This window comes from Callithrix jacchus, chromosome 18, assembly GCF_049354715.1.
Source record: "Callithrix jacchus isolate 240 chromosome 18, calJac240_pri, whole genome shotgun sequence".
NCBI classification, from domain to species: domain Eukaryota; kingdom Metazoa; phylum Chordata; class Mammalia; order Primates; family Cebidae; genus Callithrix; species Callithrix jacchus.
In genome coordinates, this window is record NC_133519.1 from 15,450,133 (window position 1) to 15,469,037 (window position 18,905).

At 54.6% G+C, this 18,905-nt stretch overlaps 1 protein-coding gene across 7 annotated transcripts; it reads left to right on the forward strand.

Annotated features, from left to right (window-relative positions):
- Nucleotides 1–39: 39 nt before the first annotated feature.
- On the forward strand, nucleotides 40–18,565 carry DCST1 (DC-STAMP domain containing 1). Of its 7 annotated transcripts, none has more exons than XR_008477787.2 (16): nucleotides 40–314; nucleotides 640–765; nucleotides 857–931; nucleotides 6,174–6,302; nucleotides 6,946–7,085; nucleotides 7,854–8,070; nucleotides 8,168–8,311; nucleotides 9,177–9,298; nucleotides 9,790–9,947; nucleotides 12,626–12,725; nucleotides 12,859–12,954; nucleotides 13,094–13,220; nucleotides 13,918–14,034; nucleotides 14,476–14,888; nucleotides 15,045–15,142; nucleotides 18,250–18,365. XR_008477787.2 is itself a non-coding variant. In XM_035278992.3 (16 exons), exons 1-16 carry the CDS (start codon nucleotides 254–256, stop codon nucleotides 18,499–18,501), a joined length of 2,121 nt encoding a protein of 706 aa, XP_035134883.1. In that variant the 5' UTR covers nucleotides 40–253; the 3' UTR covers nucleotides 18,502–18,565. The 7 variants fall into 7 exon arrangements, 5 of the variants coding, with proteins under 5 accessions (XP_035134883.1, XP_035134885.1, XP_035134881.1 ...); XR_008477786.2 differs by lacking the exon at nucleotides 18,250–18,365 and adding an exon at nucleotides 15,675–15,791; XM_035278992.3 differs by lacking the exon at nucleotides 15,045–15,142 and having other exon boundaries at nucleotides 14,476–14,618; nucleotides 14,775–14,888; nucleotides 18,250–18,565.
- The last annotated feature ends 340 nt before the right edge of the window (nucleotides 18,566–18,905 follow it).

Consider the following 18,905-nt stretch of genomic DNA (forward strand, 5'->3'; position numbering starts at 1 on the left):
CGAGGGCTTTCACTACATGTGTCTTGGAATCCCTGATTCAGTTCCGAGGACTGGAGCGGGGGTAGGTAGGTGTCTAATCTCCTTCCCCACTTCTCGGAGCAGAGCGGCAGGATTCAAAGACCCAGAGCTCAGGCCTAGGCTTCCTCTGAGGCAGAAGAGACAGGCGGCCCCCTCTTCTCTCATCAGAACCTTGCGTCCAAGGAGGTCCTTAAGGAGACTTCTGGGATGAGTGGCACTTCCCTAAAACTGACTCATGGACATTAAACATCATGAGAATGGGGCAAGAGGGCAAAGAAGAAAACAGCCTCATACCAGTGAGTCACTCAGCAGAGACCCGGCATCCCTTGGCCTCCACTCTCATCCCAGCTCTCCTGGAACTCCCACACACTGTTCCCCAGCTCAATGTCCAGCCCCTACCTCTCAGGTCTAGTGCCCCCTGCCCCCCAGCCCAGCCCTTTCCTCTTCTATCCCTTACACCTGACCTATCCTCAGACTCCCTCATCCTCCTGCAGGATCCCCCAAGTTTCTACTGCCACCTGCCAGCTTCCCCCAGCCTCTATCCCCCTGTAATCCCTGAGTCCTCATGAGCCCATCCCGGGTGGGAGAGTGGGCTGTTGAGCTACCCTGTCCCCCCCTCAGCGGTACAGAGGCTCCTGAGCTGGGGGCTGCCAGTCTCCTGCAGCCAGTTCCTGTGGCGCCAGCCGGGCGAGTTTCCTGTCACTGCTTTCCTGCTAGGGGCAGGCACTGGGGGGCTCCTGGCCATAGGTGAGTGTGGAAGCAGAAAGTCGGGGTGGGCAGAGGCTGGATCAGGACTAGGACCCATCTTTTGGCCTTTGGCTTGACCTTGTGCCCTTAGGTCTCTTTCAGCTCCTGGTGAACCCCATGAACATCTATGAAGAGCAGAAGATGATGTTTTTGTACAGCTTGGTGGGTTAGTGCTGGGCAAAGGCCAGGGACACTCAAGCGGCCTGTGAAACACAGCTCCGTCCTGCAAGCCCAGGAAGGAGTCGGGGCTTGTTTCTTCTGTACCCATGCAGCCCCTGTGGCTTCGGCCTCCTCCTGGGCTTTAGCAGGAGGTCCAGAGGGAAGAGGCCCCCCGTTTAAGAAGGAAGACACAGTCCCTGCCCTGAGGGAGTCTCTTCATTCCGAGGGACTCCCCGTCACCCACATGATGTAGTCCAACCCCATTACCCTTAACAACCCTCATCTCTACTGACCTGTCTGACCTCCTTTTCTGATCCTCCTAAGAAACTCAATTCATTCATTCATTCATTCATCCATCCATCCATCCAGCACTTACTGAGAATCTGCTGAGGATTTAGCAGTGAACAAGAATAGCAAGCACCTAACACTTTCGTTTTGAGATGGAGTCTTACTCTGTCGCCAGGCTAGAGTGCAGTGGCTTGATCTCAGCTCACTGCAACCTCCACCTCCCAAGTTCAAGTCATTCTTCTGCCTGGCCTCCCAAGTAGTTGGGATTACAGGTGCCCACCGCCACACCCAGCTAATTTTTGTATTTTTGGTAGAAACGAGGTTTTAGTATGTTGACCAGGCAGGTCTCAAACTCCTGACCTCAGGTGATCCACCCACCTCGGCCTCCTAAGGTGCTGGGATTACAGGCATGAGCCACCTCGCCCATGCTTTTTTTTTTTTTTTTTGAGACAGAGTCTCACTCTGTCGCTCAGGCAGTGGTATGATCTCGGCTCATTGCAATCTCTGCCTCCTGGGCTCAAGTGATTCTCCTGCCTCAGCCTTGCGAGTACCTGAGATTACAGACACCTGCCACCATAACCAGCTAATTTTTTTACTTTTAGTAGAGATGGGGTTTTACTTTGTTGGCCAGGCTGATCTTGAACTCCTGACCTCAGGTGATCTGCCCACCTCAGCCTCCCAAAGTGCTGGGATTATAGGTGTGGGCCACCGGGCCCAGCCCAGTTAGGATTTTAACAGCTCAGTAGCCTCAAGAAGGATTCAGGTTTCTTCTGCCTTTTCTCTGCCATCTTCAGCCTGTTGACCACGCCCCTTCAGGTCACAAGATAGCTGTAGCACCTCCGGCATCACATCTTCATAGAACAATGTCAAAGCTCAGAAAAAAAGAGGAAGAAACAGGCCAGGCACAATGGCTCATGCCTGTAATCCCAGCACTTTGGGAGGTCAAGGCGGGCAGATCACTTGAGGTCAGAAGATCAAGACCAGCCTGGCCAACATGGAGAAATCCCCTCTCCACTAAACATACAAAACTTGGTCGGGCATGGTGGTGCACACCTGTAGTCCCAGCTTCTTGGGAGGCTGAGGCAGGAGGATCGCTTGAACCCAGCAGAGGGTGCAGTGAGTGGAGATTGCACCACTGCACTCCAGGGCCTGGGTGACAAGAGCAAGCCTCCGTCTCAAAAAAAAGAATAGAAGTTCAATCCCAGGCCCGACTTCATTGTCTTGGACTGTGTGATTTCAGGCCAGGGGAAAAGGAAAATGTCCTGGGTGACAGAGTGAGACTCTGTCTCAAAAAAAAAAAAAGCAAAGAAAAGAGGAAGAAACATCCTTTCCCCATGTCCCTTTTAAGGAACAAGGGAAACCTGCCTGTAATCCCCACAGACTTCCTCACATCTCTGGTCAGAACTGCTGGCAACACATGCCCTTTCCTGAACCCATCCCAGGCAAGGGAAATGGAATCAGCACTTCATCACCTGTGTATTGAATTCATCCTGCTGGATACCAGCAGAAGACTGCTTTTCTCTGACCCACTGCATTCAAACATGGTTTTTTTCTTTTTTCCATTGATAACCTTTCACACAGACCCTTAGATTTCTGGTTATATTTCTTTAGAAGACCTAGCCCTACTTCAGTAATTAAGACTTACTATTAGGGCTTAAGAGGTCCAGTCCACTCTACATCACACTTTTAACCTCACATCCGTCTGCAAGCATCTTCCCTCCTCATCTTGCCCTCCTCCTCCCCTCCGCCCCCAGCTCAGGCCTGCTCCTGGGCATGGGGTCCTGAGGTGGAGAAAGGGCGTGGCCTGCTCCCTGGCATGGGGCCCTGCAGTGGAGAAGGGGCGTGTCTTGCTCCCTGGCATGGGGTCCTGAGGTGGAGAAGGGGCCCTGGCATGGGGTCCTGCAGTGGAGTAGGGGCGTGGCCTGCTCCCTGGCATGGGGTCCTGCAGTGGAGTAGGGGCGTGGCCTGCTCTTTCCCCTTTTTCCTCCACTTCCTTCCCTTTCTGGTTCTTCTGATGTCAGAAGGGAGATTAGAAGAATTAGAGGAAAAGGGCCGAAAGTCTTAAGTCCCGAATGCTGTTATAATTCCACTGAGGGTGCTTGCATGCAGCAGGTGCTCACACCCTGACTGTCCCAGTGGGCCTGATTACTGTCCCCTTGGAGGCGGTGTGTGGACCTCGGCAATGACCAGTTTCCTGCAGAGGGCAGTTCTTTCTGGCTGACCTCAAGTGAAGACCCTCTCAGGGGCCACCCACAGCCTCTCGCTTTTTGGATCCCTCCCCCCAGCAGGCTGGGAGTGCACACGTCTATGCCCTGCCAGGCAGAGAAAGCAGGGCACCTCATGGCTGCCTTTCTCCTCCTGATGAGAAGCAGACACCAGTCTCCATGGTTGTGTGCCCTCATTGTCCAGGGGAGCTCTTACAGCAGACTTACAGAGGCTGGGCTCTGCCAGCAGCTTTCCCTCCACTCTGTGCTCCGGTGGCAGCCCTAAAGCGGCCTCAGGAGGTTCTGCAGCTCAGCAGGAGTCCAGTCTAGGAGAGATGAAGCAGGTTCCCCTTCCTGCAGCACCAGTTCCTGCAGTGTCTTCACTGCTGCAGCCTCTCACTTGCCATGTGACACGCATCCGCTCCACAGACTCTCCCTCTCCGCCTGCCCATTCCAACCACTTTCCTCCACTTCCAGAAAATCCACATTGCTGATCTTTTTTTTTTTTTTCCAAGACAAAGTCTTGCTCTGCTGCCTAGGCTGGAGTGCAATGGCACAATCTCGGCTCACTGCAAACTTCCCCTCCCAGGTTCAAGCAATTCTCCTGTCTCAACCTCCTGAGTAGTGGGACTACAGGCGCCTGCCACCATGCCTGGCTAATTTTTGTATTTTTAGTTGAGACAGGGTTTCGCCATGCTGGCCAGGCTGGTCTTGAACTCCTGACCTCAAGCGATCTGCCTTGGCCTCCCAAAGTGCTGGGATTACAGACGTGAGCCACATACCTGGCCCATATTGCTGTTTTTTTTTTTTTATATAGACGGGGTGGGATAGAGGAGTGAGAGTCGAGTTTGGCTCTTTTGGTGAGCCCAAAGAAGATGCCTGCAGCTCCATGGCCTCTCATTAGAACGTAGGGCAACTATTTGTCACTTATTGGCTTCAGCTCGAGTCTTTGGCCAGAAGGCGAAGACCACAGAACCAGTCCCTTTCAATGTCCTGTTCTACCATGATTGGTTTAGACAGATCCAGATTTACCCCTCAGGGGCTGGGGCAGGGCCAGGCTATTGCCCTTGAAAATAACCCAAGTTGTGTTAGCAAGGAAGAAGGCAGAAAAAAACTGCGGGGTGGCACCCGAGAGGGTTTGCCACAAACCTGTATGACGAGGTGGAGCCAGCCATGTGAAGAACAGGGGGAGGAGTGCTCCTGGCAGGGGGAACACCTAGGGCAAAGACCAGAGAGAAGGAATGAACTTGGCTCATCCAAGGAGCAGCAACGAGGTCTGTGTGGGTAGACATGGTAGGCGAAGGGCTGCGTGGCTTGAGATCAGAAGGCAGGCAGGAGCCAGCCCGAGAGGTGGGTAGACCATGTTAGGGAGTTTGGATTTTCTGCCAAATGTGGTAGAAAGCCAAATGGTTTGAAGCAGGGAAGGGACAAAATCCGATTTATGCATTTGTAAAATCACTCTGGCTGCCTTGTGAACACCGAAGTGTAAGGTAGCAAGAGAGGACATAGGGAGACTCGTTTAGCTTATCGCCCCAGTAAGAGATGATGGGGACTCTACCAGGACAGTGCAGATGGAGGAAGTGTAAGGATTTGGGGTTTGCTTGGGCAATCATTGGTTGAGCAGTCCATCAACACAGGACTCTGCTAGCTCTCCGGACCACTTACACTGTTCCTTTGGCTGGGAATGCCATCTGCACCTCCTAAGGACACTTACTCACCTTCCAGGCCCAGCTGACACATCCTCTCTTTGTCCAGCCTTCTCAGCCCAGCCCCACCCCTCCCTGCAGAAATTCCCACTCCCTCCTTGGCTCCCACAGTGCTCTATAAGCACCTCCCTTATGCACTTAGCACATCGTGCTAAGTCATTTGTTTACTCATCTGTCTCTCTCTGGATTATGAGCTTCCAGGAGCTCACTGTCTCCTTGTAGAGACCACAGGGAGACACATGTGAAACTGCTAAAACATACCGGCGGTACATGACTAAGGGCTAAAATTAGAGGCAGGGACGGTGAGTGCTGTAGGTGTCTCAGCACTGGGAATACTGAGGTGGGCTCTGATCTCTCTTCTGACCACTCTGAGCTTGTTTCCAGAGTTTTTCCCTTATTCTCTCTGCTCCCTCAGTGCCTAGGGTCAGTGTGACTATAGCCAGGAAAACCCTGGCTCCCTTTCCTAACACACACACACACACACAAGCCAGTCACTTGTAGCTTTTTTTGGGGAGGGGACGGAGTTTCGCTCTTGTTACCCAGGCTGGAGTGCAATGGCGTGATCTCAGCTCACCGCAACCTCCACTTCCTGGGTTCAGGCAATTCTCCTGCCTCAGCCTCCTGAGTAGCTAGGACTACAGGCACGCGTCACCATGCCCAGCTAATTTTTTGTATTTTTAGTAGAGACAGGGTTTCACCATGTTGACCAGGATGGTCTCGATCTCTTGACCTCGTGATCCACCCACCTCGGCCTCCCAAAGTGCTGAGATTACGGGCTTGAGCCACGGCGCCCAGCCCCATTTGTAGCTTTTTACGTTCTAGCCATCCCTCCACGCCCTTCCAGAGACCAGCATACAGTTGAACTCTGTAAGTGGCCACTGAATGAATGAGTGAGTGGCTCACCAAGTCTATCAGAGTCAGTGGAAATGGGGACAAGGGCAGGAGGGTGGGGGTTCCAGAACGCGGTGTTGCAGGTGGGTGCTTTGGTAAACATGAGGAGGTGAGGCAGTTTCCTCACTTCAACTCACCACCTCCTGGGCTCTCCTGACAGGCTTGGGGGCCATGGGCTGGGGGACCTCCCCTCACATCCGCTGTGCCAGCCTCCTGCTAGTACCCAAGATGCTTGGCAAGGAAGGCAGGCTCTTTGTCTCGGGATACGCCTTGGTTGCCATCTATATGGGTGAGTATGTGGAGGTGGGTGAGTGACCCTGCAGTAGTGACCCTGGGTGGGCCATCCAACGGGTGCCAGGCCGGGTGAAGGAGAAAAGGCTGGGGTGTCATCCCAGCTGCTACATCTGGGTGTGTGCCTGAGGGAGCTCCTCCCCATATCTGGGCCTCCTTAGTTTATAAGAGTTAAAAAATTGGCCAGGCACAGTGGCTCATGCCCATAATCCCAACACTTTGGGAGGCCGACGTGGGTGGGTCACCTGAGATCAGGAGTTCAAGACCAGCCTGGCCAACATGGTGAAATACTGTCTCTACTAAAAATGCAAAAATTAGCCAGGCGTGGTAGTGCACACCTATAATCCCAGCTATCGGGATGCTGAGGTAGGAGAATCGCTTGATCCCAGAAGGCAGAGGCTGCAGTTAGCCAAGATTACACCATTGCACTCAGCCTGGGTGACACAGCGAGATTCCATCACCCCCAAAAAAAGTTGAGTGAAAAAATCAAGAGTGAACAGGATGGCCTCTCCTAGCTTCTCAGCCCCACCACTGTATAGTTCTTAGATGAGCACCACATGCAGAGGGGAGCTGAGTGGGTTTGAGGAAGTGCTGGTTCTACAGGGAGTAGGGAGGTGACCCACCAGGGCCTCTTTCTACAGGGCCAGTGGCCAATCTCCGGCACAATCTCAACGACGTGATCGCATCGCTGGGCTGCACCGTGGAGCTGCAGATCAACAACACCCGAGCAGCTTGGCGCGTCTCCACCGCCCCCCTGCGGGCCGTGTTCAAGGACCTACTGGTCAGGAATCTGCACAGGCAGGGCCTGGGGGGTTCCCCGGGGCAGACTTAACTTGAGCTAGGAGTTGTCCCTGGATTTACAGTTTCCAATGTGGATACTACTGGCGTTTTTTGCAGAACTATTCCCAAGTATTGCAGAATGTGCCCCAGTCCTGGGACAGTAAATGCCAGGAGAGCCCCCGAGTCACTGGGACAGGCTCTGTACACATTTCCAAATACCTGAGTGGTCAGCACTCTAGACAGCTGAACTAGGATATCTATGAATTTTGGGGGCCTTGGCCTTGAGTAGCTCAGAAGCTTTGAAGACAAGAGTGTTCAATAATTGGGTATTGGAGGGCTGGAGACTGGGGGTTTGGGAGAACTGGGGAGCTGGAAAGTTGGGGAAATGGGGGCTGAGGGGTTTGGAAGTTGGAGATATTCAGGTGACATGAGGATCTTGGAGACTAGTGTTGAGGGTGAGGTCTAAGGACCTGCGGAACCACTGACCAGGAAGGCCCTGGGATGGGAAGACTGAGGAGGAGCTGGGAGTCTGGGAGGTACCCAGGGCCAGGACATGCGGCATCAGACCAGGCAGCTGGGGAGAGCGGGGCTCCCAAGGGCAATGGACAGCTGGGAATTTGAGGTGAGAAGCTCTGTCTCAGGGCCTAGATTCCCTGAAGGCCTGGATTGAAAGCCCAAAGCTGGGCTACTGGGGGAGGACAGGCCCTCAGGCAGCAGAAGCTCTAAAGCCCCAGCCCTCACCCTTTCCTCCCTCCACCTCCAATCCCAGAGCAGCAAAGAATTGCTGAGAGCAGAGGCTCAGAACATCTCCACCACCTTCAAGGACTTGGATGCCCAGGTGAATAGTGAGACAGGCTACACACCTGAGGAGGCCGTGGACTCAGGACAGACAGCCCAGGGCAGGGAGGCCCGCCAAGCCCCAGCCTCCAGACTCCACCTGTCAACACAGAAGATGTATGAGCTGAAGACCAAGCTGCGCTGCTCCTGTGAGGGGTATCCCTGGGGAGGGGAGTGTGGGTGGGATGTGGGGCCAGCATTGTGGACCAGGCTGTGGGGACCTCAGCACCCTGCTCCTCCCTGCAGATGTGGTGATCCAGGCCATACTCAGCTGCCGTCGTTGGTTTGACCGCAAGCATGAGCAGTGCATGAAGCACATCAGGGTCCCACTCCTCACCCACCTGCTCTGCCTGCCTATGAAGTTCAAGTTCTTCTGTGGCATTGCCAAGGGTCTGCACAGTGGCAAGGGGGTGGGGAGCATCGGGTAGGGAGCTGAGTCCTGGGGACCCACTGGTAGGTGACAGGCAGGAAAGCAACAGGTGGGGAGGGTTTTGGCTCTGAGGCCACAGCATCCTCAGAGCCCGGTCCATCCGCTGACGGGCTCTGTGACCCAGCGTTAAGTTACAGCAAAGCTCTGAGCGGCGTGTCTTTGTCTGAAAGGTGGGCATTGTAACAGCAGTACTTGCTTCAGGGCTCTTTTTGTTTGTTTGAGATGGGTGTTTTATTCTTGTCACCCAGGCTGGAGTGCAATGGCACAATCTCTGCTCACTGCAACACTCTGCCTCCAGGGTTCAAGCCATTCTCCCACCTCAGCCTCCAGAGTAACTGGGATTACGGGCGCTTGACACCACACCTGGCTAATTTTGTATTTTTAGTAGAGACGGGGTTTCACCACGTTGACCAAGCTGGTCTTGAACTCCTAACCTCAGCTGATCTGCCCACCTCTGCCTCTCAGAGTGCTGGGATTACAGGTGTGAGCCACTGTGCCCGGCCACTTCAAGGGCTTTTGAGGATTTTCAGGGCGGACGTATGTGAAGACGGTGGCAGAGTTTGCTCACAGAGGAGCTGCTCTGAAATGCCGGCTCTCCTTAGTGATGTTTGTTATGGCTGAGGACAGGTAAAAAAAATAGGAGAACTCAGGCCTGGTTCCTGGAGGACAGGATCCAAAGAGAGCAGAGAGGGGAAGACGTGGTGTTGGTGTGGTAGCAAGCCATGGGCAGAGACAAGAAAGGAGGACGAGGAGGACCACAGGAGGACAGGCAGGCCAGCCAGGTCTGCCCCTGGGAGGCCCCTGACCCCGACCCCTGTCTGCCAGTGATGGAGGTTTGGTGCCGCAATCGCATCCCCGTGGAAGGCAACTTTGGGCAGACCTATGACTCCCTCAACCAGTCTATTCATGGCCTGGATGGGGAATTTTCAGCCAATATTGACCTTAAGGTAGGAGGCAAGGTCCAGGGTTGGTGGGGGTTTGATAGGGAGTGGCAGGACAGCATTAGGGAATAGGGCTAGAGGAAGGACAAGTGATAGGGCACAGGAAAGAGGTGACCGGGTGAGGGACGGGGACAAGAAGGGGAATGTCACTGGCATTGGGGAAGGTCTCTATTTCCCATCTCTACCCCAGAACACCTGAGATGGGCAGAGGAGGGGAAAGGTGGTGAGGAGGGGACGGTGCCAAACCTGTGGTTTGCGTGGACTTGGCCTGGGGAGGGGCCATCAGCCAGATATGAGATGACGTCAGCTGATGTAGGTGCGGGGGAGCAAGACTGTGTCCAGAGGGTGCTGAGCAGAAGGAAGTGACAACTCCTGGAGGTCCTGGGAGGGCCCCAGGGACACAAGCTGGGGTGCTGGGGGACAGATGTCGCAAAGAGGCAGGACCTGGGTGTGGCGAGGTGGCTGCAGGCTGTGTCCGCTCATGTGCCCTCCACCAGGAAGAGAAGCAGGCTGGAGTGCTGGGCCTCAACACGAGCTGGGAGCACGTGAGCACCGAGGTTCGGGACTACGTGCAGCGCCAGGAGGCCCGGCTGGAGTGGGCCCTGGGGCTGCTGCATGTGCTGCTCTCCTGCACCTTCCTGCTGGTCCTGCACGCGTGAGCCATGGGCCCCACCCCAGCAGCCCCTCCTCTGCCCCGGACCGGAGCCCTGCCCTGAGCGAGGCTGTAAGGCTGGAACCATAGCCCCCAGCCCCACCTCTGAATCCTAATGTTATTTATCTTTAACTTTGACTTTTGATTGAGTTTGTTTACACAAAGTTAAAGGAAATGTGGATGTTTTGAACATTACCCACCTTCCCACTGCCTTAAAAGGGCAACCATTTTCATTCATCCACCTCCTTCCAGCCTTTATCCCAACACTGATTTCTTTTTTTACATTTAGCTTTGACTTTTGATTTTTTTCTTGCCCTTCATATTCCCCTTGGCTGTGACTTTGTGCCATTTTTATCTTTCATTTTCCTTTCATTTCTTCCTGCCTGCTGCGTTGGCAGTGACTTTCCCTCCATTTAGAACAAAGTCCTCAACCCCACCCTGCCTGGTGTCCAGCTGGGCTGTCCCGGGCCTCGCTCTGTTCTGGCTCCCCTTCTTGGCTTCTGGACCCTCTCTTTCCCATCTCCACTCCCAAACACCTGAGATGGGCAGGGCCTGGGTGAGGGCTGCCACAGGGCTGTCGCTGTCTGACCCTATGTGGGGGACCTACAGTGACTGCAAGTGAGTGGTTATGTGTATACCTAGGGCTCTGTGGGAAGACAAAGATGACGCTCTATACCTGCTCTCAATAAGCTCATGGTTGCTGGGCACAGTTGCTGCTCACGCCTGTAATCCCAACATTTTGAGAGGCCAAGGTGGGAGGATGGCTTGAGTTGAGGCGTTTGAGATCAGCCTGGGCAATACAGTGAGACCTCGTCTCTACAGAAAAAATGAACAAAATGAGCACATGCCTGTAGTCCCAGCTTGGGAGACTGAGGCAGGAGCATCACTGGGAGGTCGAGGCTGTAGTGAGCTGTGATCATGCCACTGCATTCTGCATTCCAGCCTGGGTGTCAAAGTGAGAGCTTGTCAAAAAAAAAAAAAAAAAGAAAAGAAAGAAAGAAAAGAAAGCAAAAAAAAAAAAAAGCTACTGGTCTAGTTGGGGTGATGAGACACCCACAGACAGAGATGGTTCAAGGGCCATTCTATGAATTGGCTGTTGGGATGTGTGTGAGAGCTGAGAAGGTGCCCCCGGAAGGGCCGTAACTTGGCTCCAAATGGCTGCAGATGGGGAGCAAAGGTAAAGGAAAGAAGGGCGTTCCTTGGGTAAGGCTTCTGGTATCCATGGGGTACAGAGGGCAGAGGCTGGCCTGGTGGACTGAAGTGGGCATTACCAGGACAGTCTGGAAAGCCCTGCAGGAAGACCTGGAACTGGCAGTGGTGGCACGATGGCCTCAGGCAGGCTGGAGGCAGGGAGGCCAGGCTGGGTCGGAGGTTAGGGAGCCTGGCCAGGGTAGAGCATGGTAGGAAGATGGCTGGAGATGGAGGGGGAAGGGGAAAGGTGGGGGAAGGGGAAAGGTGGGGAAAGGGGAAAGTGAGGGAAGGGGAAAGGTGGGGGAAGGGGAAAGGTGGGGGAAGGGGAAAGATAGGGGAAGGGGAAAGATAGGGGAAGGGGAAAGGTGAGGGAAGGGGAAAGGTGGGGGAAGCGGAAAGGTGGGGGAAGGGGAAAGGTGGGGGAAGGGGAAAGGTGGGGGAAGGGGAAAGATAGGGGAAGGGGAAAGGTGAGGGAAGGGGAAAGGTGGGGGAAGCGGAAAGGTGGGGCAAGGCTCAGAGCCAGCTTGTGGGGGGAAGGAAGGAGGCACAGAGTCAAAAGCTACTTCAGGCTTTCAAGCAGGGTGAGGTCATGCACTAAAAGGACAGCTGGCAGGAGGGGGCAGTCCCTGGCTCAGGAAGCCCAGGCACCGCCTGTGGGCCTCTCCACAAGAGGGCGCTGACAGTGTGTTTTTGCACTTAACACGGTTGTTTTATCTTAAAGGGCAAAGATGTGGATTTTTCCAGGGCCCCAAAAGCAATAGCATTGAAACTAATGTTTCACGCTTTGCAGAGTTTATTTAATGTACTTTTACAGTTTTAAACACATTTGCAATAATTAACATTTTTTCCTTAGCAAACAAGCATTATGTGGGGCTTTGGGAAGTACACGGGGGATAGCTATATATGCAGGCATGCACCCATGCACACAGGCACCCCCACACAGCAGCACTGCGCTCAGGGGTAGCCAGGGAGGGCCAGGGTGTGTTGGGAGGAGGCAGATGGTGGTTTGGGATGAGTTTTGCTTGAGGTAACCCCCAGAAGATGTGCTGCAGGCAAAGCCAAGAGGCAGGAACTTGACAGCTGAATGTGAGACACAGTGGAGTAGGTGACTCCCGCAACCTCAAGGAGTTTCCCGTCCTGTGTGTCTGTTCGATATTCATCCTCCAAGATGCATGCCTGTCCCTGTCTCAGATGCATACATGCAACTCTCTCCCAGATGGCCATGCCCTCCTCTGAGCCCCCGCCTCATCCTCGACTCACTTCCGCTGTCTCACCTATCGTGTAGCGGGATCTCTTCCTCTACACAACTGGAAGGCAGGGACAGAGACTTTTCCTTGTTGTCAGCATTGCCTAGCAGTGCCTAGGACATACATGGTGCTCAGTGAATGCTGGCTGGTTGGTTGAATGAGTCTGCCTCAAGGAAGCCCATGGTTGAGGATGGATGAGGAGAGCCTGGAGGAGCTGGGACATCCCTGCCCGTACACCCACAGGTCCTTCTCCTACATGGACAGTTATAACCATGACATTCGTTTTGACAACGTCTACATCAGCACCTACTTCTGCCAGATTGATGACCGCAGGAGGAAGCTGGTGAGTGGGCATGGCACTGCCCGCGGATGCCTTGCTGCTGTGTGCCCTGCGTGGGCTTCACGGCCCAGGAAGGCAGAGGGGAAAGGGCAGAGGGCCTTTGGGCTTCCTAACTGTGTGGACATCTGTTTTCCAGGGCAAACGGACTCTGCTGCCACTCCACAAAGCTGAGGAGAAAACCGTCATCTTCCCCTGCAAGCCCACCATCCAGGCCTCAGAAATGAGCAACGTGGTGAGGACAGCATGGGGAGCGGGCTCCTGGGTGCAAAGACAGGCCTAAAGATGAGGGTGGAGGGTAAAAGGCCCCAGAGCATGCTCCATGCCCGGGTAGGTGGTGCTGCCCAGCTCTGCCCAGCCTGCTCCTTGGCCAGGTGAGGGAGCTCCTGGAGGCACTGCCCATTCTGCTGCTGTTGGTGCTGCTGTGCGGCTTGGACTGGGCTCTCTACTCCATCTTTGACACCATCCGCCACCACTCCTTCCTGCAGTACTCATTCCGCAGTGAGCCCGTCCCCCAGCCACATTCCAGGCCCAAGAGACGCTTCTGGAGAACTCCCACTGCACAGGCGCCCCGCCCTAGTTCTTCCAACTGTGCCTCATCCCTCTGCCTTTTTTTTTGTCTGGCTCTGTCACCCAGGCTGGAGGAGTGCCATGGCACGATCTCGGCTCATTGAAACCTCCATCTCCTGGGTTCAAGCAATTATCCTGCCTCAGCCTCTAGAGTAGCTGAGATTACAGGTGTGAGTAACCACGCCCAGCTAATTTTTGTATTTTTAGTAGAGACAGTTTCACCATGTTGGCCAGACTGGTCTCGAACCCCTGACCTCAAGTGATCCACCCATCTCGGCCTCTCAAAGTGCTGAGATTACAGGCATGCACCACCATGCCTGGCAGTCCTTCTGCCTCTTTTCTCCTTTCTGTGACTCAGCCCCTCCTTGTCCTCCTCAAGGTCAAACTCAGCCCTGCAACGTGACAGCTCTCACAGTAGGGGAGGTGGGCTCGGTTACCCCTTTATACTTACAACGGGGGCAGGGAGGGGTTAGGATTCAGAAAGGTGACGGTGAGGCCCAGGCAGCTGAGAAGCATTTTCTGTGCCTTGACCACTCCCGGATATCCACCCCACATCCTGCCCCACCCCCTTAACACTTTCCTGACTTCCCCACCTGCCCTGACTTCCCCCCTGACCTCCTGGCCGCAGGCAGTCATAAATTGGAGGTGAAGGTTGAGGGAGACTCCATGCTAGCCCGGCTTCTTCGAAAAACCATTGGGGCCCTGAATACCTCCTCAGAGACAGTGATGGAATCAAACAACATGCGTGAGTGATGCTGAGAGTTTGGATCAGAGAATTGATGGCGGTGGGGCAAAGGTCAAAAGACTCCAAGGTAAAGAGTTGGGGGCCTGGGCCTTGGGTGTGGAGAGATCGGGGTTGATGCACTTGCGCTGGGGAACATATCTGGGCAGGCTTGAAGAAGGGGTCAGAGGAGTCTGGAGGCCAGGGTCTTGGGGCTAAAAGGCCCCGGTCCTCCAGAGCAGCAGTGTCCAACAGAATGTGTAGCCAAGATGGAAATTTGCAAGATCTGTGCCACACTGGCCCCGGTGGCTACAGTACTGGCAGCTCTGCAGTGAGGGGCAGGCCGGAGGAGAGCAGGGGGATCAGAAGCCCTGCCTGCACCTCCCACTGGGATGGGAAGTCCAACCCAGGGCTACCATGCCCCTGGTCTGGCCCTGACCAGACCCCTGGCCTGCCCTCCCCTAGCCTGCCTGCCCCAGCCTGTGGGCCTGGATGCCAGGGCCTACTGGAGAGCTGCACTACCGATTGTCCTGCTGGTGTGGCTCAGCCTGTTACAGGCTTTTGGGTACCGGCTCCGGAGGGTCATCGCAGCCTTCTACTTCCCCAAGGTTTGCCCTTCCCCAGACCTCTCCACCCCTACACACCTGCGCACACACATCCTCATACACACACCACACCCTGCACCCAGCTCCGGACCAACTCCCTCTTTGGGGGATGCCTTCTTCTTCACTCTGTCACTATCACTGACCCCTCCCTGCCCCCAGCGAGAGAAGAAGCGGATCCTGTTCCTTTATAATGAGCTATTGAAGAAGAGAGCAGCCTTCACCAAACTCAGGAGGGCCGCCATCCTGAGGCGGGCGCGACAGCAGAAGGCTCCAGTAAGTCCAGACGTGCTGCTGGCTGGGTCTAAATACAGAGGGGCAGGGACAGCTCCCTTCAGTCCGCCCAGCACCCACCAGTGGTTGCAGGTCTACTCGAGCCTGGTGACTTCCTATTTTCTATTTTTTGAGAAAGAGTCTCACTGTGTCCCCCAGGCTGGAATGTAGTGGTATGATCTCGGCTCACTGCAACCTCTGCCTCTCCAGTTCAAGTGATTCTCCTGTCTCAGCCTCCCAAGTAGCTGGGATTACAGGTGAGTGCCACCACACCTAGCTAATTTTTTTGTATTTTTAGTTCAGACAGGGTTTCGCCATGTTGGCCAGGCTGCTCTCGAACTCCTGACCTCAGGCGATTTGCCTGTCTCAGCCTCCCAAAGTGCTAGGATTACAGGCATGAGCCATAGCACCCAGCCAAGCCTGGTGAGTTCTGGTGATGCAACACATGCTGAAGGCCCCAGCCATCCACCTCCTGAAGTCAGGGCTGTACCCATTTCTGAACCCCAGGATTCAGCCTAGCCTAAGACACTCAGTAGGCCATTAGGAAGCAGGCAGCAAAGGAGAATGAGCTTCAATACAGTCTGCTCATAGAAAAGCAAGAGGGCTACACAGAAACAGGAGGCCCAAGGCAAAACCAGAGGTTCTCCCGGAGGGCTGCAGACCAGAAGCTCAGTGCAGTTCGGAGGGGAGGTGGGCTGGGAGTCAGGAAGCCTCATGGTAAGGCACATGGAATCTGAAGAAACACACTCCAGTTCACACTCCCTCATTAAGTTGTGTCCCCTTGCCAAGGTCTTCACTGAGCCTCAGTTTCTCCCTCTGAAGAATGGTGAGATTGAAGAGATCTGTAAGGCCTGCTCACTGGACATCAGCCTAGAGTGGGGGTCAGGGGTGGGACTCCAGTGCCAGAGGGCCTGAGTGTGAAGCCCGGCTCCTTCCCTCATTACTATGACAAGTGTGTGACCTTGAGCACATGACTTAACTGCTGTGCCAGGGCTTCTGCCTTCCATAAAATGGGGTTAACTACTCCATCTGGTTGTCGTAAGGATTAAATGAGTTGGCTGGTCTTGGTGGCTCATGCCTGTAATCCCAGCACTTTGGGAGTCCAAGGCGGGTGGATCGCCTGAGCTCAGGAGTTCAAGACCACCCAGGGCAACATGGTGAAACCCCATCTCTACTAAAAATACCAAAAAATTAACTGAGTGTGGTGGCACACGGCTCGAGTCCCAACTACTTGGGAGGCTGAGGCAGGAGAATCGCTTGAGCCCCAGAGGCGAAGGTTGCAGTGAGCCGAGATCATGCCACTGCATTCCAGCTTGGGCTACAGAGCAAGAGTCTCAAAAAAAAAAGATGAAATGAGTTGTATTCACATGGTCACGTTGCTGGCATACAGCAGTTACATATGCATGCATGTTGTTACTGTGTGCCCCGGGCAGTGATCACATCTCCAAGCACCAGTTTTCTCACCTGAAAAAGACATGGTGATAAAAACAGTATGGGCCTTATACGATAATTGAAAAAAATTTTTTTTTGACACTAAGTGTCGCTCTGTCACCTAGGCTGGAATGCAGTCGTGCAATCTTGGCTCACTACAACCTCCGCCTCCCCCATTCAAGCGATTCTCATGCTTCAGCCTCCTGAGTAACTGGGATTACAGGCGTGCACCACCACGCCCGGCTAATTTAGAATTGAAATACATTGCCGGGCGCGGTGGCTCAAGCCTGTAATCCCAGCACTTTGGGAGGCCGAGGCGGGTGGATCACGAGGTCAAGAGATTGAGACCATCCTGGTCAAAATGGTGAAACCCCGTCTCTACTAAAAATACAAAAAATTATCTGGGCACGGTGGTGCGTGCCTGTAATCCCAGCTACTCAGGAGGCTGAGGCAGGAGAATTGCCTGAACCCAGGAGGCGGAGGTTGTGATGAGCCGAGATCGCGCCATTGCGCTCCAGCCTGGGTAACAAGAGCGAAACTCCGTCTCTAAAAAAAAAAAAAAAAAAAAAAAAAAAAAAGAAATACATTATGCACAGTATCTTAGTACAGGACTTGACATTATAAACAATGAGTGGCAGCCATTCTTATTCAATCAGTCCTAACAAAGTTCATAAAAGTGACACTGTGTTTGCTTAGCTTTTTCCCTAGTGCTTGGATACCTCCGGCCCTCATGACACACAATAGGGACCAAATGAATGTGTCATGAAAAAATGAAAAACAATGGCCGGACACAGTGGCTCACACCTGTAATCCCAGCAGTTTGATAGGCTGAGGTGGGTCAACTACCTGAGGTTGGGAGTTCGAGACCAGCCTGACCAACACGGAGAAACCCAGTCTCTACTAAAAATACAAAATTAGCCAGGTGTGGTGGCACATGCCTGTAATACCAGCTACTCAGGAGGCTGAGGCAGGAGAATCCCTTGAACCCGGGAGGCAGAGGTTGCAGTGAGCCGACATTGTGCAATTTCACTCCAGCCTGGGCAACAAGATAGAAACTCTGTCTCAAAAAAAAAAAAGAAGGCAAAACGAAAAACAAAAAGGAACATGCTGGGATTCCTTGACAGGGTCCTGAAGCAAACTGAACGCGAATACACAGATGGAAATCTGCAGGACAGTCGTTCCCAGCAGAATGTGCAAAGACTCAGAGTCCAAAGGGAATGGAAGTGCCAGGGCTAGTCTCAGGAGAAACTGGCACAGAAGAGACAGCATTCAGGGAGGGCTACAGTGGGAAAGAGGCTAGAAAGGGACGAGATGATGGGAGGCTCTGAAGGCCAAACCCAGGAGTTCTGCCTGTCTGACAGGCAGTGGCGTCTCTGGAGTTTCTTGGGTAAAGAGTAGCAGCTTCCCAGGTAAGGGGGCCTGTGAAGAATCCCTGACAATTGTGTGGATGTCATGAGAGATGGCAGGAAGGATAGTGAACTAGACTTGGGGTTTGGAATCAGGGCCCCTGGGGTCCAGCCAAGTCGGATGGTTTACTATCAAAATGCCTTTGAGAGTCACTTCGCCTTCCCCATCTGTAAAGTGGGGATAGCAACAGTGACAGCCGATCTGGCCTGCTCAGTCTCAGCCTCGCCGTGAGAACCAAATAAGATGATTTACGGGAAAGTGCAAATGAGAGTTGTGGCTAATATCCACCCGCAGAGAGCCTGGAGGGTGCATCCTCCCATTCTCCATCAGAGTGGGGGAGGGAGACTCTCAGGACCCATTTCCATAGCACCCTGCCTGGCCTTCCAAGGGTTTCCTTTGCCCAACCCAGCCTCCTCCAACATGCGGGCATTGTCAGGCGTGGCGACTTCAGACAGGAAACGCTGTCCAAGTTCCCCTTCTTTCCCGCCTTGATCCCCTGCTGGCGCTAACGCCCACCTCCCAATAGCGCCATCCGCTGGTGGATATCCTGCACCGCCAATGCCCGCTCCTGCACCGCTGGCTGCGCCGGCGCTGCGTGGTATGCCAGGCGCCCGAGACGCCGGAGTCCTACGTGTGCCCGACGCTGGACTGCGAGGCTGTGTACTGCTGGTCGTGCTGGGACGACATGCGGCAGCGGTGCCCGGTCTGCACGCCCCGCGAGGAGCTCTCCTCCTCCGCCTTTAGTGACAGCGACGACGACACTGCCTACGCGGGGTGAAGAGGAGTCCTGCTCGCTCTCCCGCCCCGTCCTCCCCTGTTAATAAAATGCCCTGGACGCTTCACGCGGGTCTGGGACTGGGGTGAGCCGCGCGCTGTCTCGCCTACAGTCAGGGGAGCCCGCCCTCCCACCCGACCTCTCCAGAGCCGGGCGGTGCACAGGAGGCAGCGAGGCCGCGAAGCTACTAGGGAGGGGTCGGGACCTGGGGCCTGGTGAAGGCGCGCCGCCCAAGCCGGTCGGATCCGGCCCAGGCTTCCACCCCGCACACTTGCGGGAAAGCTGCGGGACCGAGCGGCGCTGGCAGAGCTGGCGTCGTGGGCGGGTTCCCGACTCCCGAGGCACCCGGCGCGCAGCGGGGCGGGCCTTGCCGAGGGCGGGGCCTGGCTCGGGGCCGGGTGGGAGGG